The following is a 27767-nucleotide window of genomic DNA, read 5'->3' on the forward strand; positions in this document are numbered from 1 at the left end:
CCACCGGGTGGAGGGGAGCAGAGGGAAGGGAAATTGGCACAAATGTAATATTTTAATCAATAAAACACATTAAATCTGAAAAAAAAAAATTCTTCTTTAATAGTTTGGTAGAATTCACCAGTGAAGCCACTCCTGGACTTTGCTTGGAGGCCTTTGATTACCGACTCTATCTCTTTTCTTGCTACAGGTTAGTTCAAATTTTCTATTTCCTTAAGTCAGTAATTTTATGTTTCCAGGAATCAGTCCATTTCATCCAGGTTATTAATTTACTGAAAATACAATTGTTCATAGCATTGTCTTAAGCAATCGTTTTTATTTCTATAAGGTCAGTAGAAACATCCTTTTTTCATTTTTGATTTTAGTTATTTATGCCTTCTTTTTTTCTTAGTAAAGCCGAAACTCTCATTTTTGTCGATCTTTAAAAAAAATAACAACCAACTTTCGGTTTTGTTGATTCTCTGTATTGTTTTTCTACACTCCATTTCGTTTATCTCCATTCTAATCATTATTATTTCCTTCCTTCTGCTAGCTTTAGGTAAGGTTTGCTCTTCTTTTTCTAATTCCTTGAGGTATAAAGTTAGATTATTGATTTCAGAACTTTTTTCTTTTTTAATGTAGGCAGGTAGCTATAAATCTCCCTATGAGCTCTGCTTTTGCTTCATCCCATAAATTTTAGTAATTTTTGTTTTCATTCCTCTCAAAGTATTTTCTAATTTCCCTTATGATTTCTTCTCTATTCACTGGTCGTTTTAAGAGCTCTGCTCAAATATGAAACCCTCTCTTAACACAACTGTATGAAACAGCTAGCACTCCCCATCCTCCCAGGCCATCCATATCTCCCTCCCCTTCTCACCTTGAAATATTTTTTCATAGTACTTATCCCTGTCTGAAATTCTATGTATTACTTGGTAATTTACTGTCTGATTTCCTTCACTAAAATCTAAGCTCAGAAATGGGAAGCAGTGCATATCCTTGGCTGCACGACATATTGTAAGTACTAAATAAATATTTGCTAAACAACCCTTTAACCCAATTGCGGAATCAAGTTTTTCACCATGAACACTGTGATAGTTTATTCTGAGTAAGAAAGATGCATGTGGCTTATTCTTTTTGAACTAGGACATTCCTGAGAAAAGCAGAACCCATTTGACTAATCCCGAATCGCAGACCTTCTATAAAATAAAGACCCACATTAAAGTTCTTGAGAGAAAGATGAAGAATAAATTTACACTTCCCATCCTGTACTGCACAGTCATGCCTCTTTAGCTTCCTTTAAAGTTAATGGATACAGTATGACTTGCATCACTTGCATTTCCCCCAAGTTGTTTAATTAAGATAAATACCGTGACAATACTGTGATGTCAGTCACTGCCCAATTACATGTAACTCATTCCTTAGGAAGATGAATCAGGTTTTTCACTTTTAAAGTATATTTAAATATATTAAACTACTATCTTAACTGTAAAATTACCAGTATAATTCAGCCTGGTGTTACTTCCCCTATACCTAAGTGCAACTATAACTACATTAAATGTACAGACAACTTTTTGTTAATTGGATAATCAATCACTCTTAGACAAAACTTTATTTTCTAAGTTCAGCTGTAGTACCATTGAAATACTCTAAATTGATGGATGCCCCTATATGTATACAATTTCTGTGGCTGTTGAAACAAATTACCACCAACTTGGTAGCTTAAAACCACAGAAATCTATTCTCTCAGAGCCCTGGAAGCCAGAAGTTCAAAGTCAAGGTGATGTTAGGGCAGTGCTCACTGTAGAGACTCAAAAGGAGAACTCGTCTCTTTCACTTTCTGGTGGCTGCCAGGATTCCATGGCTTGTAACCATATCACTCCAATCTCTACTGTCACACTGGCTCCTCTTCTGTGTTTCACATCTCCCTTTGCCTCTCCCTTATACCAACACTTGCAATGGCACTTAGGCCCATCCAGGTAACCTGAGACTGTCTCTTTTTAAGGTCTTAACTTAATCACACCTGCAAAGAATCTTTTCCCAAGTAAAGTTCACATTCACGGGTTCTAAGGATTTGATGTGGATACCTTTTGGAGGTCATTTTTGTCCTCCCACATCTACTTTCATCAGGTTATCAACTGTATCATCCTGAATGATGGGACAAGCCAGCATCACGTACTTCCTGATAGGATGGCCTGAGAAAAACAGCCCATCACCTATGCAATTTTCCTACCAAAAATGCATAAGGAAACAATAAGACTGAGATACATCCTTCCGAAATGTTAATGTCAGGAAATAAGACACTTTTCAGATTAAAGTAGGTAAAAGAGATATAACAACGAAATGCAGTGTATGATCTTGGACTGGTTCTTGGATTACAGGGAAAAAAAATTTTTTTTTCCAAAGAAAGGCCACTTATGGAAACAACTGGAAAAATTTGAATATAGACTGTATGCTAGATAATAGCATTATATCAACATTAAATTTCCTGAATTTGATATTTGTATTATCATTAGAAAATTAATGACAGGTAGAAAGATAAAGCAAATAAGGCAGGTTTCTGAATGACATCATTTCATTCAATGTCCTTTCATTATAACATTGATTAGGAGAAAGAAAACCGATTCCTGGCAAGGGCCACTTTCTGTGTGGGTTTTGCAAACTCTCCCCATGTCTGCATGGGTTTTCCATGGGTAGTCCAGTTCCCTCCCACATCCCAAAGATATGCATGTTAGGGTAACTAGTATGTCTCAACGGCCCCAGTCTGAGTAAGTGTGGTGTGGGGGGCAGGGGGGGAGTGTACCCTGCAATGGAAGGGCGTCCTGTCCTTGAGCTGTCAGGACAGGCTCAGGCCACCCCAGATCCTGACTAAAATAAATGGGTTGGAAAAGAATTATCTTATTTGTTTTTATTGACCTTTCTTAAATGTATGTCTATCTCACATTTATTTCAATATTTAATATTCAAAGTGTTTTAGGTCTTTATTTGGAAGTCTGATGATGTTTTTGTGACCAAAAGTATGCTATAAAAAATTAACTCTTATTTATCAGTTGGTCTGTGGTAAAATTGGTTTCATTACAAATTGCTTCACTTAAAGTTGCAGTTTCTAAGAACTCATTTTTGCTATGAAGTATGAGCCTTCTGTATGGCAAAATATAAACAAGTGATAAATCTAGGTAGAGGGTACATGGCCGTGCACTGAACTATTCTTGACACTTTGCTTTTGGTTTGAATTTTTTCAAATAAAAACTTGAAAAGAAATGGTTTTCTTCAAATGAAGCAAGCCTGTGTTAATATCAAATAACTCTTCTTCCAGCTAAAAAATTATACTTTGCCTAAAAATTAAAAAAAAAAAAATCTAACTATAATGTAAAGTTCCCTGATCCTCTGGCCATTCCTTCTGAAAAAGCAGCTGAGCAGGATATTTTTCTGTTTAACTGCAGTCAAGAAAGACTGAGCACAAGCGAGAAATCCCTATTAAAACGCACATAAACTCATGTACATGGATAAAAAGAATCATATCTTGTCAAAAAGGAAAAAAAACTCAAAGGGAAGTTAAATGTTCAGCCTGAGTATTCCACAGAAGAAGAAACAAAGGGCATCATTAAATCAGAATACCTGGAAATAACATCTGCCCACAGTCTTTCTGAAACCAGACTGAGACCTATGAAACACATCGGATGTAAAGGGAAACCACATTTTAACCACAAAGGCTCACAGAGGAATGTGATGCATATGAAAAACTAGGCATGAGGAGAATAGTGACTCTTCTCGTAATAATGACAGTTCTATGAAAACTGTAGTTTGGGGGGTGGCAAATAATATCTACAGTCAGTTTCTCTCCCTCGTGTCCCTTATTGACAAATTTAATTATGTCCACATATATAGTGAGACTTAAACCTCCCATAAGAACCTAAAAAGACAACAAAACTCAGATTCAAGTAAAACAAAATGTTGAAAAAAATGCATGTTCTTCAATAAATAAAAATACTTTCCTAAACATTATTGAAAACTTACCTTCTGGGACAGGAAAAACTTCAGCTATTGAGCCTAAAATGGTTAAAGCTGAAAATCTAGTTGGATAGGAAGAGCCAGGAAATAATGCTTCAAAAAGACTGTTGCAAATGGATGACATGAAATTCTAAAAATAAAGTACAGTAAGGATAATTGAGTTAATTCACAACAGATTATCTTCAAAGTATCACCTTTAAAAGTGGGGTGTTTTCTTTTAATTAAGGGAGAAAAGATTTTTTTTATTTTAAACAGTACTAGTTGTTCACTTCCCTTGACACCCTTGTTCATAAGCTATGTCATGACCTGAATGAACTCCGTCTTTGTAGAGTCAACAAGTACAATTCCTCTTGCACTCCTCATAAGAAAAAAAATATTTTTAGTAAAAATAAATCCTTTCTGCCCTGACTTACACTAAAACTGTATAACTATTTTCTTCACCAGAGGCATTCACGCATCAAAGGTATGTATACATTTTAAGTTTTTAAATGACTAAATAAATGTCCAATAAATACTACCTGGATAAATATGATAAATGTAATGCCTTATATATTTGGCTATAATGACATAATTCATTAAAAAATCCAACTATCCCATTGTTTTCTGTCTGCCCCTTTGAGACTCCTGCTCTACCATTTTATTTATACAAATGATGAAAAATGAAAACTTCCAATAAAATGCAATTTTTCAACAGAAAGCAAAGTGGGAAATACTTTACCCAGGATAAAATCTTCCTCTAATTAAAATAATAATAGTTATTGTTTCTGTGGAAGATCAAAGAGAAAAATTATAAGGAAAAGTTGTGATTCTCAAGCATCTTATATACGTCTATGCCCTGATGACATATATTTGTACCTGAGCAGATAAAAGCAACTCTAATCTCAACCGACTCTAGATAGGATCCCTGCATTCATTTCTTTGGTCAGGGATATACAACTTTGTGGATTTATCCTACAGGACTTTACAGGCCCTAAGTAAGAGTTTATTAGTTTATTATTTCTATTGGGTTTCAAAGGAATAGGGTAGTTATTAAAAATATCCTAGTAAAACTAGTTTTAATTATAAACGAGTAGCATAATCTTCACCTTAAAGGGCAACAATTTCATCCTTTAAGAATGATCTCATATTAATTATAGTGTGATTTATGATTTTAGATATAGTTCTTTCCCTCAACCAGCCTGTAACCACAGTGGAGGCAGGACCATAGCTTATAGTATATTTATATCCCTAGTCCTGAGCACACGGCCTTATACACACATAAAAGGAGCTCAATACTTGCTCTAGTCAAAGGCTCCTAGTGAGGCTTCCAGTTACTTTGGCCTAGCATTCAAAACTCTCTACTCGATTTACTAACTCATTTCCAACTTGCTTTTCTAATTCATTCCCCATTATGCACCTCCTCTGTTCCCACATGTATCTTATGTCATTCACACCAGTGGAGTCACCATTCCCCAAATCCTCTCTGTCCTTTCTTAACTCCAAACATTCATGTAAGCTGGTACTAAGGGGAAAATACTATTCAGATTTTAGAGTCAAGAGCAAATCTGCATCCACTACTTATGAGCTGAGAGACCTTAGGCTGGTTACTCAGATTCTTCAAGCTTCAGTTTTCTCACTTTTATGTGGGGATAATAATGCCTATCTTGCAGCCTTGCTATTAAAGATTAAATGAGAACATGAATATAAAGCATTTTATAAATGTAAAAGTACTTTAGCTATTCACATCAGTTATTCAGTTATGAAATAATCTCCTTCACTGGACTAGAAGACATCCTTTCCAACTAACAGCCTCTCCTCTTCTCTTCCCCAGCACTTAATCTGTTGACTGGCTCTGAACCTACCACACTGCATGACACCCACTGTTATGATGATGTTGATAATATAGTGCCAAAGTTGCAACCTCCAAAAGCCACAGGTGACACCAGTTGGGAGGAAATACAAGAACCATGGGATTGACTCAGCTTAAGACTCTAAAGGCCAGGTGTCAAAAAAATATATCTCCATAAACACAAACTAAGAAAACATGCATACATAAAAATTCAGAATGTCAATCCACAAAATAGGTTTTGTGTTTCTAAGTACCCAATTCAGAAAAAATGTCATGTTACCCCTTGCAAAAAGCAAAAGAGATGTGTTATTCTTAGATCACCTAGCAATGATCTCAGAAAGGCTAAAACATAACTGTTCCACACAGTAAGTGCTCAATATATACTCTCGTCACTTCTAATGCCTCCAAGCAAGGTTTTTTGGTGTGATTTAGAGTTTACAAGAGCTTTCTCATTTTATCCTCAAAACCAACCTTTTCACAGAGGTTACTAATACTACTTACAGTTGAACAAATTCATAAAGTAAGCCAACTAGTCAATAGCAGAATTAGGACTAAACCTATGTGCTTAAAAGTTTAGGTTGTGCTTTTCTAATCTCCATTGTTGGGATTTTACAAAGATGAAGCTGACTTCAGCCTTTGTATAGGAATGTTCTTCTTCAGATAATTTTTTACCTTATAATACAAAATTGAAATCTAGGGCCCATCCATATGTTTAGGGTAGGTAGTATGTTATGGCTCCAATGTATCAATTTATTACACTTGTTTCCCTAAATGAAATAAAATAAATGAATGCTGTCTTCTACCTGTGTCTTAGAAGGGAAATAAGAGTCTACTTCTGAGAGGCTAGATTTGGAGTAAGAAGGCCGTGGTGAAAAGCTCATTCTGTCCTGATAGAGAAAAATTAAAGTTGTCAAGCTCAGCCCTAGCCCAGACTGGGGCTTCTGTATCTGGGGTTCCATCCATCCCATTAACACAGTATCCTAAAAGATAGCCCTTCTCTTCAAGCTCACTCCAAAATGGGATAAACAGGAAACTCCATAGCTAGACCATGGGCCAGGAATTACTAATGTCAAGCCACTGAATATCATAGTATAAGGAAAGCAGGCCCAGACATAGTGGTCTTCCACCCTAGAGAGGTGTGGAGGAATTCAAGGCCAGCAATTACCTTTATGTTAAAAAACTAAATTCATCTGGCCCACATAAGCTATAAATTATTGAGGCTAACTCATTAATGTTATTTCCTGAAATCTACCACTGGTTCAACAGCTCCGGCTACCTCAAGAGAAGTATAAGAGCACCAGTAAAAATATGTGAAACCCAGTTTGAAGAAAAAAAGCACAGAAACACTCCTTACAAGGCACTTCCATTAATTTTCCTTGAATGCATATTCATAATTGTTTTGGGTTTCTTAAGAATCTCTATGTCTAGAAATATATCACCTACCTTATATTGCTGTAAAGAAACAGAAGGGTTCTGTTTCGTTAACTCATTCTCTGGCTTATGTTTGGAGTTATTTTGTTCCAGTTTATAAAGCACTTGAGAACTTTCCTGTATCCTACAAAACAACTTTTTGAAAAAAAGAAAAATGAAGCATACGTGAGCCATGTTAACCTTAAATGTCAGCTTACAAGATAAAGGAAAAACTTCCTATATTCTTTACAGTAAAACTTCAGGCAAGGAAAGTACTGGTTTTTAAACTCTTAATATTTACACAGCATCTCTTTTTGACAGAAAATATTAGCATTTATATGTTTAAAACCAAAAGCAACATATTACTGCAAACCAGAATACAAGCCATGGTTCTATTTCCTTTAGGTAAGCCTAAACCTAAAGATAATATATTCACTACTATATTCCAGCAATCCTTCACTCCATAAATGTGTCACATGATTATTTCAATTTGAATTATTCAATAATGACTTCCATGAGGTGCTTCAAGAAAACTACAAAAATACAAGGGCATCCTTCCTTGTCTTAACAAAGTTTTCTTAAAATAACTTACACCATGAACTTATCACTAGAATCTTTTTTCTTTAAAAAAAAAGAGCTCCAGTTTGATATATTACACCAAAATGAAAAGACTTTTCACTCTGGACTTTAATTCCAAATGTAAACTCTTCCATGGTTCATAGAACAGTTCACAGAGGGCTCATGACAAAATGTGGTACTCTAAGCCCATGACCATTATTCTCACACACTCCCAAAATTGGGGATCTTTTGGTAAATAATTTCCAGAGCACAGTTCACCACTTTCCTATGCTTTCTGATGAAAAATTCTACCTTTTTAAGAAGAGCACAAATCTGCTGCCGCACTCCTGGAGATTGACTATTAAGATTGTACGTGATAAAGAATTCAATCCACTGCATTTCTTCTGTGGAAACGATTTCTGTGCTTCGATTACTTTCGCAAAGCAAGCCTAATGTGTCTATCCGTACCTAAAACACAGCAAACAAAAAATGTTAATTTTTCAATGAAATAAGTGAAGCCTAAACTACTTAACATGGTTAATAATTTACATAGGCTACCAAAGGGAAAAAGAAAGGTAAATCTCAGTTTACCCATATGTACTTCAGAAAGGTCTCCTAATCCCGAAGACCCTGTGGTTACTTCCTATAAAATTATTTTATTAAAAGAGTAAATTGGATATTTATTAGAGTAAACAACCTTAGAGATTCTTATTCCACAGTAATGTTCAACTTCATCCTTTTTTCTCAGTGATCACTTTACCCTGGGACCTTATCACTTCACTCTTAGATCACTGTCATGCACATCTAACTAGTCTCCCGGTTTCTTTTTGCTCCCATCCTGCATACTCATCTCTGTTTGCATTAATTTCACTTCGTTGCTGAAAGCTGTGGTTCCCAGTTTCCAAGTGAATGAGAACTGACGCCTTCAGCCTAGAACTGGAGGCTTCCATAAAAGGGACAGAACACTCCACTCCTGCCAAACAATGTTTTTAATCCTTCTCCAGTCCTTGTTTGTTATTCTGTGGGGCTCCAATGCTTACTCTCCTCTAATCACCTTTAGCGCTTCCCTAATCAGCCACCAGCACTCCGACCAGTCTCTTCTCCTGAGCTTCCTGAGTCCTTACACATAAAGGACTCTTACATCTGTATTTTCTTCTACGAGTCTCTAGTTGTTTTACTCAGGTTTTCTTATTCCTTCAACTGAATTCTAAGTAGCCTAAGTACGAGGCCTTCATTTTTCATTCTCTATTCATCATCCTTATAGACTCCTTAAAACAGTGAGGGGCATCACACAGGGGCCTCTGTATTGGACTGCTAACTGAAAAATAGATCAGGGATCTACTGCATGCATGAATTCCTAGTTATTCTGTTGACTTACCTGGCAGTGCTGATGAATTAAGCCTTGCTTTATTTTTGCACTGGACACAAGATTCCCCCAGGCATCAGTTGCAGACTGAAGATGTCCATGAGCTCTAGCTGTTCGCAGACAAGCCATCAGAGCTCCCAGAGCGCCTCTACTATGACAAGACCCTAAGGATGGAAAAGATTGCTCTTGTTTCAAAAATGCAATAACAAAGACTAGTATTGTGCAATGTAATAACCACAATTTTCATGTTTATAATAAACATATTTCAAAAATAAAAATCACTTTAAACTGAATCCTAGCATGAATTAAAGTTCCTATTATAAAATAATTATTTAAAAGATTTAACAGTTCTTGTGTCAATAATTTCAGGTAAGCATAATTCTTGTTAACTTTTTAAAAATCATAATTTTTTTGCTAATATTTTTACTTTTTCTTTGACCTTTAGAAAAAAATCAGTAAGTGAATAAAAAATTAAAAAAAAAAAAATCAGGTTTAAAACAATAAAAATAGCCCTGGCTGGTGTGGCTCAGTGGATTGAGCACTGGCCTGCAAACTCAAAGGTCACCAATTTGATTCCCTGTCAGGGCACATGCCTGGGTTGCAGGCCAGGTCCCCAGCTAGGGGTGTGAGAGAGGCAGCCAATGATGTATCTTTTGCATATCAATGTTTCTCTCCCTCTCTTTCTCCCTTCCTTCCCATCTCTCTAGAAATAAATAAACAAAATCTTAAAAAGCAAAATAAAAATAACTAGAATGATTTTCAGCCAAAAATACGAAAACCACTTCAGGGTTTCATTTCTCTAAAAATGAACATGGCACCTCCCTGCATATTTCCCCCAGCAAAGTAGATAAAAGGAGAACCACAAAGAGCATGATGCTTTCACAGGCGGGGACATCAGCCATTATTAACGGGACAAGGAGCTCTGGTTCACAGGGCACCTTGATATAAAAATAAATCCTGCCTGACTTCAGAACAGATTCATGAATCCTGAAATTCAAATGGCTTCTTGAAAAGGCAAGAACAATGATTAAATATTATAAATAATGACTTATTTTTGTGTATAGGAATCAGACTTTTCAGCTATCTCTTAGCTGCTCTATGAAGTCCTGAAAATTTTAAAATTAGTTCAGTTGCAAATATTCTTAAAATGTGATGTAGGTACCATATTCCTGCTTTGTTAAACAAATATAATAATGTTAACATTTGCATGATGAGTCAGGATCATAATTTTATATATTAATTAATAAATTATGCTTTAAGGCAATGCTTCCTTCAGGGTTACTGAGTTTCTATGGAATGTTTACCACTACTCTAAATTATTACATGCAACTGTTTCTTGAGATCATGTCTATAAACGTTTTATCTCTTTCTCAGATGCAAAAACTTGCCACTGTCAATTTACCTGTTTAGCCCTGCCAAAATAGTTTTTAATTACTGTTTTGATCACTTCATTAAGAAAATTATGTAAAATAAACAAACTTTTACTCCAGTCTGACAATCAAATAACAAATGAGAACTTGGTAAAATAAATTAAAACCTAATAGAGTAGTCCCCCCTTATCCACAGTTCACCTTCCAGTTCGTTACCCACGGTCACCTGTGATCCACAAATATTAAATTAAAAATTCCAGAAATAGACAAATCACAAGTTTCAAATTGTGCACTGCTCTGAGTAGTGTGATGATGGCTCACATCATCCCATTCTGTCCAACCTGAGACCTGAACCATCCCTTTATCCAGCATATCCACACTGTATACGCTACTGGCCCCTTAGTCACTTAGTGGCCAACTCAGTTATGACTGTCACAGTATTCCAGTGCTTGTGCTCAAGTAACCCTTATTTTACTTAATAATGGCCCCAAAGCAAAGAGTACTGATGCTGCAATTTGGTACGCCAAAGAGAAGAGCTGTAAAGTGTTTTCTTTAAGCAAGAAAGTGAAAGTTCTCAACTTAATAAAAAAAAAAAATAATTGTATGTTGAGGTTGCTAAAATCTATAGTAAAAACAACACATCTATCTGTGAAATTGCCTAATTTATAAGTTAAACTTTATCATCAGTACATATGCATAGGAAAAAACATAGTATATATAGGGCTTGGTACTATCCATAGCTTCGGGCATCCACTGGGGGTCTTTAAATGTATCCCCTGCACATAAGGAGGTACTACTATAATAAAATAAACCTCATAATCATAACTGGAATCAATCACTATCCTGTAGAAATGACTTCAGCCAAAAAACTCTATTCAGCTATGTGCAGTAACATTGATTTCAATCTGAAATCCCTATTGTTAATATTATCCTCCTTTACCATTTATAGAAGTAATGACATTTAAATTTGAATATAGACAACATGTGCCTCGGTAACTACACTTAAGAATACTAACTAGAAATAACTAAAACAAAAATTCATCTTCTTACCAGTTTTAGCATCAGCAGAAGTCTGAAGAATCTTTACCATGTAGCTTAAGCTTTCAGGGTTGCAATTCAATAATTTTGGCAAGTAATAATCAATCACATAAGATTTTTGATCCAGATTTCCTTCACACAGTATGTAAAGGAGAGGAGAAACCCAGGTCTCATGCCATTCATCAATCCAAGTACTATCCATAGCCTTAGACTTCAAATTACTCTTATGATTTTTAAACATGGTTTCCAAGAGGTCACTTGCATAAGGTACCAGTGACTGGTCCCCCATCACCTCTAAGATTTGCGATGGAATAGTTTTAGCTAATGCCAAAATATGTTCAACTCCTATGCAATCTACTAAACAACCAAGGCATATGTACTTTCCTTTAATATGCCATTCCAATCGCAGAAGACTCTCAGTCAGTTCAAAAATGAAACGATCAGCAGCCAAACCTGACTTTTCTAACTCTTTGATAGTGAGCTGGTGCATTTGGAGAATGTTTCTGAATATGATTTTGGTTTGGTGTCTCAAAGCATCCAATGGATGTTCCCAGTGGGTATAGACATATTCCAAAAGTCTCTTAACTATGCTTGAATTCCCATTCAGACTGTCCTTTAGGCTTGGGGAACTTGATTCAAGAACATATATGGCAGAGTTAGTCCAAGACACCAAAATTCTAGATAGAAACATTTCCAGAGCTGATTCCTTGATCCTGAAAAAAAAATGAGCCATATTATTTATACAGTGACTAGTAAAAGAAATTTCATTTTATAACCATTTCAACTTTAAAAATATAAAACACAAGAATGATCAGAACATTCAATCATTACTAAATTTACAACAACAAAAAATTATAAACAAGGCCAAAACAGTCCTCAAATTTTTATATAAAATCTATTCATCTTATAAAATACAATCCCAAAAAAGACACACGGAAACTTTTGGGGGTGATGGAAATGTTCATTATTTTGATTGTGATGACTGTTTCACGGGTATTCTAAAATATACTGAGCGGCTAGGATTTGGAAAAAGTTAGTTGGAATAGGGTTTCTTTTGGGGGTAATGAAAATATTCTAAAGTTGTACCATTCTGTGAATATACCAAAAACACCCTGTAAATTACATCTCAATCTTTTATAGAATAACACAATGAAGAATAAATTTTAGAATATACACAATTTAAAAATACGTTCAATTTTAAAATACACATAAACTAAAAATGTAAAGTTTATTTTAGAATATTGTCGTTTTCTCCCTTTTTCTTTGAGAGAGGGGAAGGGAGGGAGAAAGAGAGGGAGAGAAACATCAATGCATGGTTGCCTCTCACACTCTCCCAATTGGGGACCTGGCCCACAACCCAGGCTTTGCCCTGACTGGGAATCGAACCAGAGACCCGTTGGTTTGCAGGCTGGCGCTCAATCCACTGAGCCACACCAGCCAAGGCTGTAGTTTTCTCCCTTTATCTACATGTTCATTACTATCACATTATATCTATGGTTTGACATTTTAAGCCCATAAACACTTTCAGGCATTATGGCAAAAATACCAAAAAAGCCCCACAAACTACAATTCAGTGAAGTCAAGAGACCTGGCTACAGTTCTGGCTCAGGTGCCTATTAGCAATATGCTCTTAGGTTAAAGCAGTTACTTTCCTAAAGCATTCACTTTACCTATTCAATAAATTAGATTTCCTATCCTGTTTATCAGATGTGTGAAGACCACATTGAATTATCTAAAATGAAGTTGTTCATAAGCCAGAAAGCACTATACATATAGAATTTTTATAGTTTTTTAAAAAAATGCTAGCAATAGACTTCCGGTCAAGATGGAGGCTTAGACGGACACGCTAGGTCTCCCTCTACAACTAGAGAGGAATACAACTACTTCAAAACAAAGGATAACTAGAAATTCCAGAAAATAAAACTACACGGAAGTCCAACATATGAAGTTATAAACCAGCGGTGCCACTTGGGCAGGTAAGAGTTAAAGAGGGCAGTGCTGTTTGCGGTCGCACCCGGAGCGGCTGGCGGCGAGGAATCCCGGCTGCGCAAGCCCCTGGCGGTGCGCGACCCCAGCGAGGAGTCCCGGCTGCGCAAGCCCCTGGCGGTGCGCGACTCCGGCGCTGGGGAGAGCGGCCGCCCCATCGCCTTGAACAGTGAGGCCCAGGGGGACGGGAGGACGGATCCCGGTCTCCTAGCTGAATAACTGTGTGAATCCATCTTGGACCCCCGCCCCCAAAGAAAGCACCACAGGGCTGCGAAATAGGTCGCTGATTTGTGACGCCAAACGGCGCCCGCCAGTCGCTGGGTCATTACGAGTACACAGGCACTGCCCCCGACAGCCGGCCCAAGAAAACAAAACGCATCTGTCAAAATGAGGCAGACAACTATAGAAATACCGGTGACACAACTCACCAGACAGCAGATAGAGAACCTGACAGATGAACAGATAAGAAACCTGTCAGAGGCTCAGTTCTGGGCCATTGTTAACAGATGGCTTACAGAATTCACAAAAGAGCAGGAAAAAGATATGAAAGAAGCGAAAAACTTTCATAACGAAAGGAACAAAACCGCATACGAGACAGAAGGAAAGGAAATAAAATCCAGAGTTCATTTCAACAAACTGGAATATGGAGAAGGAACAAGCAGTCAACCAATGCAGCGAGAGGAAATGGGAAGCAACAATGAGAGGATCAGAAACCTCTGGGACAGCTATAAAAGGCCCAACATAAGAATCATTGGTTTGCCAGAGAATGAGGAAGATGAACTAGAACTTGAAAAATTGAGTGAAAATATAATAAAGGAGAACTTCCCAGACTTGGGGAAGGGAATAGACTTGCAGGTCCAGGAAGCAAGGAGAGTTCCCAAGAGACTGGACCCAGGGAGAACCACTCCAAGACACATTATAATCAAAATGTCAAAAATTAAAGATAAAGAGAGAATCTTAAAAGCAGCAAGAGAGAAGAAAAGAATTATGTACAAAGGGGTCCCAATTAGACTATCAGCTGACTTCTCAAGGGAGACCCTACAGGCAAGAAGGGACTGGCAAGAAATATTCAAAGTAATGAAAATCCAAAACCTACAACCACGAATACTCTATCCAGCGAAATTGTCATTCAGAATAGAAGGACAGAGAAAGTGTTTCCAGGACAAAATAAAACTGAAAGAGTTCATTAGATCCAAACCACTGTTATATGAGATGTTAAAGGGACTGGTTTAAAAAAACAGAAGCTAGGGAGATGAAACAAAGGCAAACTAAATAGGCAACGAGAGTGGAAAAGGAACTGTGGGTACGGGAAACATATTGGGGGGAGGTCAACAGGGAGGGGAAATGGGGAAAGGGAGGGAGATGATATAGGAATTGGGGATCAAGGTAGGAGGGAATGGAATAGACGGAGAGAGGTTGGGAGGAACTGTATGCACAACTAATGGACATAATCTAAAAGGGGGGGACAACTGGAGGGAGGGGGGCCACCGGGTGGAGGGGAGCAGAGGGAAGGGAAATTGGCACAAATGTAATATTTTAATCAATAAAACACATTAAATCTGAAAAAAAAAAATGCTAGCATTTAGAAATGTTCACTACAGCCCTGAGTGGTGTGCCTCAGTGGGTTGGGCATCATCCTGCAAGCAAAAAGGTCACCGGTATAATTCCTGGTTTGGGCACATGCCTGGGTTGTGGGCCAGGTCTCCAGCTGGGGGCATGCAGAAGGCAACTGATTGATGTGTCTCTCCCTATCTTCCTCCCTCCCTCTCTCTAAAAATAAATAAATAAAATCTTTTAAAAAAAGAGAAAAGAAAGAGAAAAGAAATATTCACTACAGGTGAATATTTCCATAACCTTCTCCCATCATCCCATTTTTTCTTGCTCTACTTTCACACCTACTTCATTCCCTTTTAACTTAGGGTTATCCTGACCACTTTTCATTGAATTACTAAGTACACTGGCTCAGTTGCCATCCTTTCAATGTCTGACAAGCAAAACAAAGTATGAGGCAGCAGCAACAAAACTCACTGTGAACTCAAGGTGAACAGAACATGCACAGTATCCAAGAGCAGGGCCTCCCCACTTGGGCCCATCCTCCCACTCTGCCAGTCCAGCATGGTGAGTGTCCCCTGGCACAGGAATAAGAGAGCTGACTCGGATACATCAGCACAGCAAAGGCTCCTGCAGCAGTTCAAAAACCACTCGGGGGTGCTCATGCCATCCACTGAATGGAAAAGCAAGCTCCTAATCTGAAAAATATAACAGAGCTAATACATATAAAGCCTCTAAAACTTTTCAGAGATATTTAATAATATAAATCCAAAATTATTTTTCCCCAAAAGAACCCAAGAAAAATAGATGAACCTAAAGGTAAAAAAGCCACAAGTGTTAAAATTATTATAATAGGAAAAAAAAAAAAATCTAAGCACATGAACCATTTTGCTGCTCCGAATGTACTGGTAAAGCACAACACATCGCCACCTGCAGGTGAACGAGTTTAATGCTTTTAAGAAATGATTTAGAAACTATTTTATCCAATAATTACTTTGTGTGATCTCAGAGAACGGTACATATTTATTTTGCATAAAGTCAGGCAAGGAGCTAAAATAAGTTTCTAGATAGCACAGTAAAGAAGAAAACTGCTAGCAGTAAATATAAGGATTGTGGCCCAAATCATCAAATTCTACTCTCCATAAGATCAATTCACTGAAAAATTGATCCTAGCATACTTCCTCTCTAAAACACAATATTTGGGTTATTCTTAATAAAAATCATATTTATCAAAACAAACAGCACCAGAAAAAACTAGAATATACATCAAGAATGTTGGTAATGATTATCTTTGTGAGATGGGTTTACAGATAACTGTGGTGTTCTTTCTGTTTATTTGAATTTTTGGATCTGTCTTATATATAAGAGGAAAGGTCATCAGAAAACATTCTCACTATGTAAAAATAATTTTAATTCACTTCTTTAAAAATATTTTTAAAACAAGTGTCAAACTATCAATAAAGTACAATTCTACAAAGGAGATGCACTCACCAAATCAGGAATCTTTTCAGGTGGATGAAACATAGCCTTAATAAAAAGAATAACAGCTAATCCAGATGTACTCTGAATTGTCCGTAAGAGGTCATCTATTTGGCAAAAAAGCAGAAAGTGTGTATTAAAAAATAATGGATAGTCCGGTACAGTGGAAAGAGCAGATGCTACAGTGTAAGATAGTCGTAGGTGCAATTACTAGCTTGACTACTTCCTTGGGCAAACTACTTCACCTCCCAAGCATTCAGTTTTCTCTTCTATAAAATGGGAAAATATAACTGCTATCTGACACAGTTGTTATAAGGTTTAAATGAATAAGGAACATAACGGCTTTTATGCTCAACACATAAATATTCAATAAAGTTGATTCCTTCCCCTCCCCTCTAACATCCACTCTTCCTTCGGCTCCGTCTACAGCCTCCCATCACATCTAGCAGCAACAAAGCCTGTATCCTCCCCTCCACTGAAGCCTCTGCATCCCAGCACCCCACCTTACATTACTTTTTCTTAGTGATTTCAGGGCTTGTGTAAAGAGCTTGCATCAGTGCTAATTACAAACTTTGCTATCGTTGGCACTGTACCCAAACAATCTTGACTTGCTATCTTCTTTTTGTTTTCTTTTAGCCTCTGATTTGTCAGAAAGTATATTAAATAACATGGTGAATTATTTAGCCTGTTGAAAGAATTAAAAATACCTACTGTAAGTTACCTCCTAATTATCCATCCTGTCCTTTATCCATGTTAATAGAACTATGACTTTGATTAAGGCATCCATGTGCCCAGCCAAAGGCAAGAGAATTGTTTCTTCAATCTTCCTTGCAATTAAAGGTAGCCATATGAGGGTTCAGGACAATGGGATATAAGCACAAATGTCTTGGGTACTTTTGATTTTCCTGATTAAAAATAACGATGCAACTGGCCCTCCTTCCTGACTTAGAGACATGATCTGGAGCTCCAGCAGTCATATAGCAACCACGAGGCAACAAACATGTGGGTGAAAGCCAACATGCTTAAGATGGCAGCGCTGAGAGGCAAAAATGAGTGGGTCCTAGTCTGCCAACAGTAGTTCTGGAACACCTGCTTCTGAGCTTCTTGTTATGTGGGAAGGAAGGGAGGCACATTTGCTTAAGTCCCTGAAGTTCAGTTTTCTGTTACAGCTAAGCACTTACTGATACATAAGCTTTAAAATCCTTGGGAAAATAACACTGATTAGATGTCATCAACTTTCCAGAGAAGAGGCTGCCTCATATTAAAATCATGTCCTCTATGCACTTTACCAATTAGTCATTTTTTTTTTTTTTAGATTTAACAAATTTCTCTTTTAAAAACAAATATCCTCAGAAAAGATGTCTGTGAATGATGGTAATAAGGGTAACTTTATTTCCCTTTTAATACCTATCTGAGCTCCTAGGCAAAAAAAAAAAGAGAGAGAAAGAAAGAAAGAGAAAGAGAAAGAGAGAGAGGGAGGGAGGGAGGGAGGGAGAGAGGAAAGAAGGAAGGAAGAAAGACTAATTGGACAATTTAGCTAAGACTTCCAGTAGTTACCAAAGTTAAAAACATATAAACAATGAGATTACTATTTGTTTCCCATCAGCCTAGCAAAACCAGAGTCAGTGACAGTTCTTTACAAGTAAGAGCTCTGAACAGATCTCATTAATGTTTTTTTAACGAAGTTAATATTAATACATATATTAACATATAAAAGGGGAGGTAAAGGATAACAAAGTAAATAACTTTTTATGTAGATACTTACGTGTTAAGTATCACTCTTTTGTTAATCTTATTGTAATATAAAACACAGGTAACATAAAACAGAGATACAGAAAACCTCCCAAAGCAAATGTATAGCTTAATGAGTTATTAGAAGGCAAATATCCTGTACCCACCATCCATGGCAAGTAGACCTGGCTACCCAGCCCAGAAGCCTCATCCATGTGTTTCATCCCGACCACAAGCCACTTTCTCTTACCCTGAGTAAGCATTATCCTTTCATAATAATAACATCCTTAGTTTTCAAAAAAATAGTTTTATTGATCAAATGTGCAGCCCTAAATGCTTAGTCTTGTCTATTTTTTAGAAGTTGATACGTGTCTAAGTGTCTTTTAATCTACATGTGCCATCTCCGCCCCTTTCCTTTTGTTACAATTTTTCTGTTGAAGAACCCTGGCCTTCAGACCTGTTAAATCCCCCACAATCTGGATATTGCATTTGTTCACACCTGGTGCAGTTCAACATGCTCCTCTGTCCTCTGTAATTCCTGTAAGTTGGCAGATGACTTAGAAACAGGACGAGCCTCAAGTACAATCCCTCTGAGCAGACTATAGACGGTCAAAGCAGAACTCTAAGGAGCACATGCTGTCTGGTTGTCTGTTTCTGTAACGTTAGGAACTCTGATGCTTAATGCCTACATCAGTTCATTGGGAGTTACAAAATGGTAAGATTCTAAATCTATCATTTCATTTTAATTTATTAATTGAAATACTTTTATAAAAACACATGTCTTCTCATTAACTATTTGTTTTCCCAGTGGTACAATTCATATGGATAGAAGTAACACATGAGCTATAAAGAGGCATAATGACTAGCCCCACAAAGACTACAGTCATTTTAAGATAATACCTGCTGCTAAGGAGAAATATATGTATTGCACCAGCCTTTCCATATCTTCCTTCCAAATTTGGAAATTTCCTCTTGAGAATTTTCTTTTGCTACTTAAAGTCTGTGGCCTTTCAACACCAAGATTGTTAGGTTTTCTTCTTTGTATACAATACAAACAGACACACACATATACTTAGAAAAGCCTTCAACCTTATCCCTTGCTGAATTGGTACATTTGAAAGAAAAAGCATTAAAACCTTGTAATCCCAGGTCTTTCTCCACTTTAAGGGGCTGAGGGAGGAGCGTTCTACAGCTCTTTTAAGTATCATATACATCATGCCATTATTAGCAAAAATGAGTGACAATTATAACCATTATTTGTATGTTTTTATACTTACCATCACTTAAAAACTTGGTAAAAATACTCAGCAATTCACACATACTCTGCCATGCTGGAGAACTGGAGCTCTTCAAATGAATTCTCTGGAGGCTTTGTGTTTTTTGTACTAACATTACCGAAACTCTAATGCCTACCAATAAGTCATTCATCAACTGTGTTTGAACAATATGATTTCCAGCAAATTTTCTACAACAAAGAAAAGACATTATTACAAAAAAATTCAAATAAAAATGTCACCATTTCTATCCACCTTCAAAAGCAATACATTCCTCAATCAAAGGGCCAAAACCAATTTTAGATTACAGCAGACATATATGCCTTTCTCTTCTGTTCCCATAAATACTCCAATTACGTAGACAATCATTGGGAACTTTCAACTTTCTTAACGTACCTCAACATTTCCCTCTTTCACAGCAATGATTAACCTCACTTCACTTTCTTAAGAGTAAAAATAGCAAATTAAAATGAAGAACACAATTTATAAACTTGAATGCTCCCACAACCTTGATACGCTTTCTTCACCTGGCTTCCATGACGTCAGGCTCTCCCAGACTTTCTCCTACTTCACCTTCACTTCTTTGGCACCGTGGCTAGGTCATACTGTTCTCCCTGAGCTCTTTATGTCAAGAGCTCTCCACAACTCAGACCCTATTCCTCTTCTTTCGTCCATCTAATTCATTCCCTTGATGCGATCACATCTAGCTCATTAGCTTTAAATTATAATCTATATGCTGACAATTTCCAAATGTTATCTTCAGCCTAGACCTGTATTTCTACTTCCAGACTTGTAGAATGTGAAGCTTCCTACTCAATATCTTCACTTGGATGTCTAACAGACATCTCAAACCACCTGAACTTATCTTCAAGTTATCTTCAACTTATCTTCAACCAATTCCCCCTGCTGGAATCGCTATCTAAAAACTTTGTAATCATCCTCTCCTCCTCTCCTCCTCATTCCATCCTGTTGGTTCTACCTTTCTTCAAATATATCCAGAATCAGACCACCTGCACTGCTACTCCTGGCCTGGAGTAATCTCCCTGAGATTACTGCAATAGCCTCCTAACTGGTGTCCCAGCTTCTATTCTTGCTCCTCTCAGGCTATTCTCAAAACAGAAGAACACAGAGTGATAACATGGAAACATAAGTCAGGGAAAACAGGAGGGTCCTCAAAAAATTAAACCCAGAATTACCATATGATCCAGCATTCTACACCAGGTATATGGCCAAATGAATTGAAAATAGGGATTCAAACAGATCCTTGTCTACCTACCAATGTTTATAGCAGCATTATTCACATTAGCCAAAAGGTAGAGACAACCCAAATGTCCATCAAAAGATAAATGGATAAACAAATTGTGATATATACACACACACACACACACACACACACCATGGAATATAACTGAGCCATAAAAAGGAATGAAATTTGGATACATGTTAGAACATGAATTAACCTTTAAAATATTAAAATTGAATAAGCCAGACACAAAGAGACAAAGATTGTATTCCACTTATTTGAGGCATCTAGAATATGCAAATTCAAAGAGAAAGAATGAATATTGGTCACCATGGGTTGTGAGGAGGGATAAAGAGAGTAAATTTTCTTCTGAACATTTTGAGTTTGAGGCATGTGTAAAACATCCAAGTTAAAATGTCTAGGAGACAACTGATGATATAAACCTACCACTCAGGGAAGAGGGCTAGGTTGGAGGGATAAATCTGGTCTCCTAAATACAGAGATGACAGCTGACACCAAAGAAGTGGATGATATTAAGTAGTCAGGACAAAGAGAATAAAAGGCACAGGACCCACATTTAAGAGAAAAAAGAGGAAGAGCCTAAAAGGTGACTGAAAGAGCTTTTCCTCCTTAGGCAACAGGAGAACTTGGTTTAAAGATGGTGTACAGATATTACTTTTATTCTCCCCCAGAACCTCCCTAAACCAACACACAAGGGATTCAAAACATAAAAAGATATAAATACACAAGAACAACAAATAGACAATGTGACTATAATAAAATTGTAGAAGTTACAAAGCAGATGGAGAAGTGGTAAATGACTTAGCAAATCAAGAAAGAGGACTACTAAGCCAGAGAACAAACCCAGAAGCAACCCGATTTGCAGGCCCAAAAGGCTAAGAAATTGTGGGCACTGGGTATGTTTGATATGTAGATAAGTAAATGTAGGGCTGAAAACAGGAAGGATGGCAACAAATTCATTGAAAAAATAAAAAATAAAAACTCTGGATCATACCTCCAAGCCAGCAAACAACTGGTTTACCTCTAGAGAAGGTAAAATATCAGGTGCCTGGACAAGAGGACAGCACACACAGATAAGGCAGCAATGTCATATTGCAAACAGAAGAATTAGGTAAATATATGCAAAATGAATGCCAAATGCCATTTCAGACTCAGCCATCAGACTATCAAACCAATGGTTTGGAACATTCTTCCATGGTGAATCCACTACCCATGCAAAAAGACCTAAAGATACTAACATCAGGGGTTCCCAAAAGAAAGAACCCAGCTAAACTAACTCACAATAAAACATGCAAACAAATCCTGGCTAGGTAGCTCAGTTAGAGCATTGTCCCAATATGCCAAGGTTGTGGGTTCGATCCCCTGTAGGCACACATACAGGAATCAACAAGTGAATGCATAAATAAGTGGAACAACAAAAATCGATCTCTCTGGTTCTCTCTAAAAATCAATAAAAATTAAATTAATAAAAAAAAATCCTGCAATCAACCACACCCATGTGCACAGAGATTCAAATCAGCTCCCAGCGCCCCATTCTTTAATATAAGTGCTCAGCCTAGGATCACCAGACTTCTGAGGAAAGCTTTTCCAATAAATACAGTGATGAATGGCAGCAAACAGAAAAAAGGAACTAGGAAGAAATAGAAGCTATGTAAAGATAAAAAACCTTAAAAAACTGTCACTAATATCTTCAGAGAGATAACAGAGAGTACTTCATCCACAAAGTAAGAACAAGATGCTGTGAAAAAGGAACATATCCTTTCTCATTCTCATAATAATTTGATTTTAAAAATTAAATATCAAACCTCTAAAAATAAATTTAAGTAATTAGGCTTAATATTAATGGAGGGGCATAGGAAAAAAAGCACATTGTAAATTTATTTATTTTTCCTCTTTCTTTTAGCTATGCTATTTATTTTTAGTTTAATTTTTATAGTACCTTTTTCCACTACCATTTAGTCCCTTTACACCCCCTCCCCCTGCAGTCACCACACTGGTGTCCATGTCCATGGGTCCTTTTTCCTCTTTGCTCAGTCCCTCCACCCCTTAACCTCTCCCACCACCCCTACTAGCTGTCATCTGCTCTCCATCTATGAGTTTCAACTATGGGACATTTACACAATGGAATTCTACTCGGCCATAAAAAGGAAAAAAATTTTACCCTTTGCAACAGCATGGATGGACCTGGATGGGCCTGGAGAACATTATGCTAAGGGAAATAAGCCAATCAGAGAAAGACAAATACCATGTGATTTCACTCATATGTGAAATCTAATAAACAAACTGAACTAATAAACATTGCAGAACTTTTTAAAACTTTCCTCTGTACAAAGACACGTGCAATGACAAGTATGCACAAGCATGGCAACATGTAACACTTGCCTATTTTCTTCCGAGATTTTGATTAAACTCTTCTGTAGAAAACGAAGCACTGAAACAAGAAGAATATAATGACAAACCAGAACTGAAAAACTGTGAACTTTAACTTCAGCACAAGAAAATACTTCAAATTACTGTTACCTAAAATGAAATCATAGTAGAAATTTAAAAGGAAGGAACATGATGTACCTTAGTTATCTGCAGTACTCTACCTACTGCCAAGATACTTAAAAAGAACCAGTTCCAAAATGACTCATACAAGGAGTTACCTCTCAGGATAAAATAAAATAGTAGGACTTACCATTTTCAAGAAGATTATTAACACTTGTTATACCTGTGTGAGAAAAAATTAACACTGGTAAGAAGTTTCAGGACCAAAATTAACATTATTTAAAAACAATGATGTAATGATAGGTGTTAGCTAGAAAAAGTACTAGAAGAGAGCTGGCTTACCCAAGTTAAAGTTCTCCATACATGAAGATATATTGTCAATTACTTTCCTGTAAGAGTATAGATCAGTAGTCTTCAATTCTTCCTGAAGACGAGAAGTAAAACTTTGTATGGCCTCAGGTAGAAAAAATTCATGCAGGCAATTTAGTGAACTAGAAAAAAAAAAGCAAATATTAAAAATCTTGACAACTCTGTAGTACCAGGATATGTGAGAGAGGGAGGGAATCATTGCAAATGAAGGACTATTGAACTAGACCTTCAAAATTCTGCCAGAAAATAAGACTATCCTCAACAGAGTAGCCACAGTGATAATACCAAAACACCATATTTTTCCTCCACCAACAATCATCCAATAATGTCTCTCCCAGTCAAAGTAATAGCCAAAGTGCTTACAATGGCTTACGAGACACTGTCCATCTGGCCTCAGCATTACCTCTCATCTTAATCTTTGTTCACTAACTCTAGCTACAAGGCCTTCCTTTGTTCCAATAACATGCTGAAGCCTTTGCTCTTGCTATTTCCTCCACATGGCACACTTTTCCCTCAAATATACCCAATAATCACTCCCTTACACCTTTTGGGTCAATTTTGAATATCACTCTATCAATAACAATTGAGCAAAGATCTGTAAAGTTACCACTCTGTTTTAAACTGTAGCCCTCAACCCATCCTTGGAGGTCCCTTTCCCCCTTCTCTGCTTTATCTTTCTCCGTAGCACTCATACCATCTAATCCTATATCTTTTGCTTCTTTATTTTGTGTATTTTCTATCTCCCTCTGAGAATGTAACCTCCTATTCACTGTATCCCCAATACCTAGAAGAATATTTGACACATAGTAGGTAGTTAGTAAAAATTTATTGAATGGATAAATTAATTTTACATTGATTAATCTAAATCTAACCAGTAGGCATTTTTCTTTTAAATATGACTAAACAGTTCTAAAGTTTTTCTAGAGGAAAAATATAAATAAAAAATGGAAATATTCGGAAAAAGAAAAGCCACAGGAAGGATGACTTAACTCTAAAATATAATGAAACCACAATATCAAACTATAGTGAATAAAAGTGTGATGTTGGTGGATAAACAAATATAGTCCCAAGTATAAAACCAAACCAGAGGAAGAATTATTAACATTGGTTACTTCTGATCAAATCAAACATTTATAATCCCCACTTCCCTTCCTTTTTCTCCTTACCTGGCCAAGACTTTCTTTAAGGGATTCTTTAGACTCAAAGAAAAGTAAATGCCTGCTAAAATATCCAAGCAACTTCTAATAGTGGAATCACACATGCCATTTTTCGCTGCCTCCTCCAGTAAAGGCACAATCTATAATTCAAAAAATTTAGCCTTGATAATTTTTTCTAATATTAAGGATAACAAAGTAACATGGATTCAAATACTCTTTTAATTCTCAATTATAATGTGAAATATTTTCCACACTGCACTGTTAAGGATATTGATTTAAACACCTATTTCAGTATTAACCTTTTTAACACACATCCCCAACTCCCACTTTACCATCCAAACCCACATTCATTGAGAATTACAGACCTATCAATGGCTGAAGGTACAGGAATTCTGTAGCACTATTGAAAAATCAATAATACATTTATTTAATTGTATTCCAAAAAAATATTATGCAAGTTCAAATGGTAAATCCTAATACTGAAATCTAGTAAGGACAGTCTTTACATTTTAAATTAACTTTTTAATATGCTTGCTAAAAAGTTTTGAACATTCAGATTAACACAAATAATTTTTTAATACATTATCTCCACAAAAGGTAGGTACAGTTTTCTCATTATCATAACTATTTACAGCTCCAATGGTGGTAGAAGCCAGAATATGGCTTCTATAGCTACTTTAAATAAAAAGATATTATACAATAAACAGAAAGAAAAACATATTCTTTGATGACACAATGATATTAAATAATCAGGAGCCAAACATTATAATTAATTTTAAAAGTTCGTAACACCATAATAATCTTCAAAAATGCATCCACCAATATCAACTCACTCAGCCTTACCTGTTTAACAGAACGGATCTGTGACACTCCATCAGTGAGCTGGACACAATGTAACAGCAAAGAAGCCAGATTTTTCCCATCTACATCAGCCAAAGCTACATAACACACACACACAAAAGACTTCTTCAGTGATTTAACAATATACGGATGTGAGTTTGCCTTTGTCATGCAGTCTATAAAATTTAAATATTTATAACCCCCCAAAACAAGCAGAACTTAGTCTGAAGTAGAATTTTAAGAAAACCATTTTACATCCAAACTGAATATAAAGAACATTAAAAAAATAAATAGCAAAAGTTTGAACTCTAGGTAATATGAAGTCCCAGATATAAAAATACTCCATTTGCAATCCAGAAAAGAAATAAAGTCAGAAATCACTTACATCTCAAAGTTTCAAGGTCCCGATGACAAATGGTCAATGCGGTAACTTGTAGTTCTTTCTTCTTCTTTACAACCATTTTAAATAGAATAGTAGTCACTGCAAGAAAGAAGAGTGAAGGCATTGTCTAATGCAGCGTTCCTGAACCTGAGCACTACTGACATTTTGGACCAGGCAATTCTTTGCTGTCAGGTTGTTGTTCTGTGTACTGTAGGTCGATTAACACACCCCTGGCCTCTACCCACTAGATGCCAGTAGCATCTTCCTCCTACCAAGTTGTGACAACCAAAAAATATCTCCAGACATTGCCTAATGTCTCCTGGGGAGCAAAGTTGCTATAGGTTGAGAACCACTGGTCTAAGGATTTCTGCCTTGAAAAAGAAAAACTTTTCTAAGCTCAAGAAGAGTTTATTATTGTCTAAAGTTACTTTTACTTTCTATAAGCCAGTCTTTGAATTTTAAAATACAGCAAACCTTCATTTTAATAATAACAAAAACCAGGACGGTTTTTCCAAAAATAAAGTGTATCTAACCAACCTCAATAACTTCTTAGACTGACAGATCAGGAGATGTCATAACACACTGTATCCTGATTTCTGTAAAGTATTTGATAAACTTTTGCATACTGTCCTTGTGAGTTTGCTTTTAGTTGAAAAACAGAGTTTGTTTTTAGTTAACAGGGTTCAAAATGGCCAGAATAAATGTACTAGAAAAATACACACTAATAGTACCAGGCCATCTGGACAGAAGTCACTAGGGAAATGCCACACAGGGTTCTTTGCTTGGTGCAGTTAGCATTTTTAGCAGTGTACATGATGCAAACAATTAGAGGATACAACATAGTGAAAATATAAAAAAATGTACATGTTAATTTATAAAAGACACTATGCCGGGAGGACATGTTGGACGATGGGATCAGGATTAAAAAAACATCCCAATGAACTAGAATAAACTCACCAAGATGAAACAAAAACAAATGTGAAATGCTGCATTTAGATTAGAAAAACATAATAAACAGGATGAGGGGGCAAGGGGAGGTGAAATGTAATTTACAACAGCTCACTATGTGGTTTGAAACAGCTCCATGTAAGCCAACAGCACAGCATGACCGCTAAAAGGCACTTTAAAAGTCAGGCAGATTAAGGGAGTGCATGACCCCTTGGTCATTCCACAGGCCAGGTGACATGTGGAATATTAGATACAATGATGGCAGCCATATCTCAAGGATCTATAATAAATGATAGAGCTACCAAGGACCAACCAGTCTTCTGAAGGGCCTAGAAAGCCCCTCCTTCAGGGAACAGCTTAGCGACCAAAGGTGGCCTGGAGAAAAGAGGACAGGACAAATGCTTTAAATGACTGCTGGACTAATTAGGAGAAAAAGGGAGTAGATGTCTCTTGTCTCCTTATAAGACTAGGAAAAAGTACAAGCTTCAGGAAGGCCGATTCCAGCTCAGTGCAAAGGAAGAATTCCATGTTCCAACTATGGACTGGGCTGCCTTTTAAACAGAGAATCCCTAACATCAGAAATATCTAAAAAGAAATGGAATGAATCCTTTTCATTTGGACTCCTGCAATAGCCTCCTAACTGGTCTCTTCACTTCTACCTTTGCTTCTAAAGACTGCATTCTCTTCACAATCATCCAAACAGTCTTTTAAAAACTCTACTCAAATCTAATTACTCGTGGGC

The 27767-nt window shown here is 36.7% G+C and overlaps 1 protein-coding gene across 1 annotated transcript in view; it reads right to left on the minus strand.

The window, feature by feature from the left end:
- The window catches only part of THADA (THADA armadillo repeat containing), a 285790-nt gene extending 259595 nt beyond the window's left edge, over positions 1-26195 (minus strand). Inside the window, exons 1-14 of the mRNA XM_090281217.1 lie at positions 26081-26195; positions 25699-25793; positions 24865-24995; positions 23672-23820; positions 23520-23552; positions 23222-23270; positions 19579-19766; positions 16583-16677; positions 15569-15789; positions 11567-12267; positions 9159-9310; positions 8093-8248; positions 7256-7378; positions 3991-4114 (exon numbers count right to left, since the gene is read on the minus strand). Coding sequence (XP_090137343.1) covers positions 3991-4114; positions 7256-7378; positions 8093-8248; positions 9159-9310; positions 11567-12267; positions 15569-15789; positions 16583-16677; positions 19579-19766; positions 23222-23270; positions 23520-23552; positions 23672-23820; positions 24865-24995; positions 25699-25793; positions 26081-26156 — 2293 coding nt within the window. The 5' untranslated portion in view covers positions 26157-26195. The remainder of the gene's footprint in view (positions 1-3990; positions 4115-7255; positions 7379-8092; positions 8249-9158; positions 9311-11566; positions 12268-15568; positions 15790-16582; positions 16678-19578; positions 19767-23221; positions 23271-23519; positions 23553-23671; positions 23821-24864; positions 24996-25698; positions 25794-26080) is intronic.
- Positions 26196-27767: the final 1572 nt, after the last annotated feature.

Source organism: Furipterus horrens, unplaced genomic scaffold (assembly GCF_987537825.1).
Source record: "Furipterus horrens unplaced genomic scaffold, mFurHor1.1.pri manual_scaffold_6, whole genome shotgun sequence".
Classification (NCBI taxonomy): Eukaryota; Metazoa; Chordata; class Mammalia; order Chiroptera; family Furipteridae; genus Furipterus; species Furipterus horrens.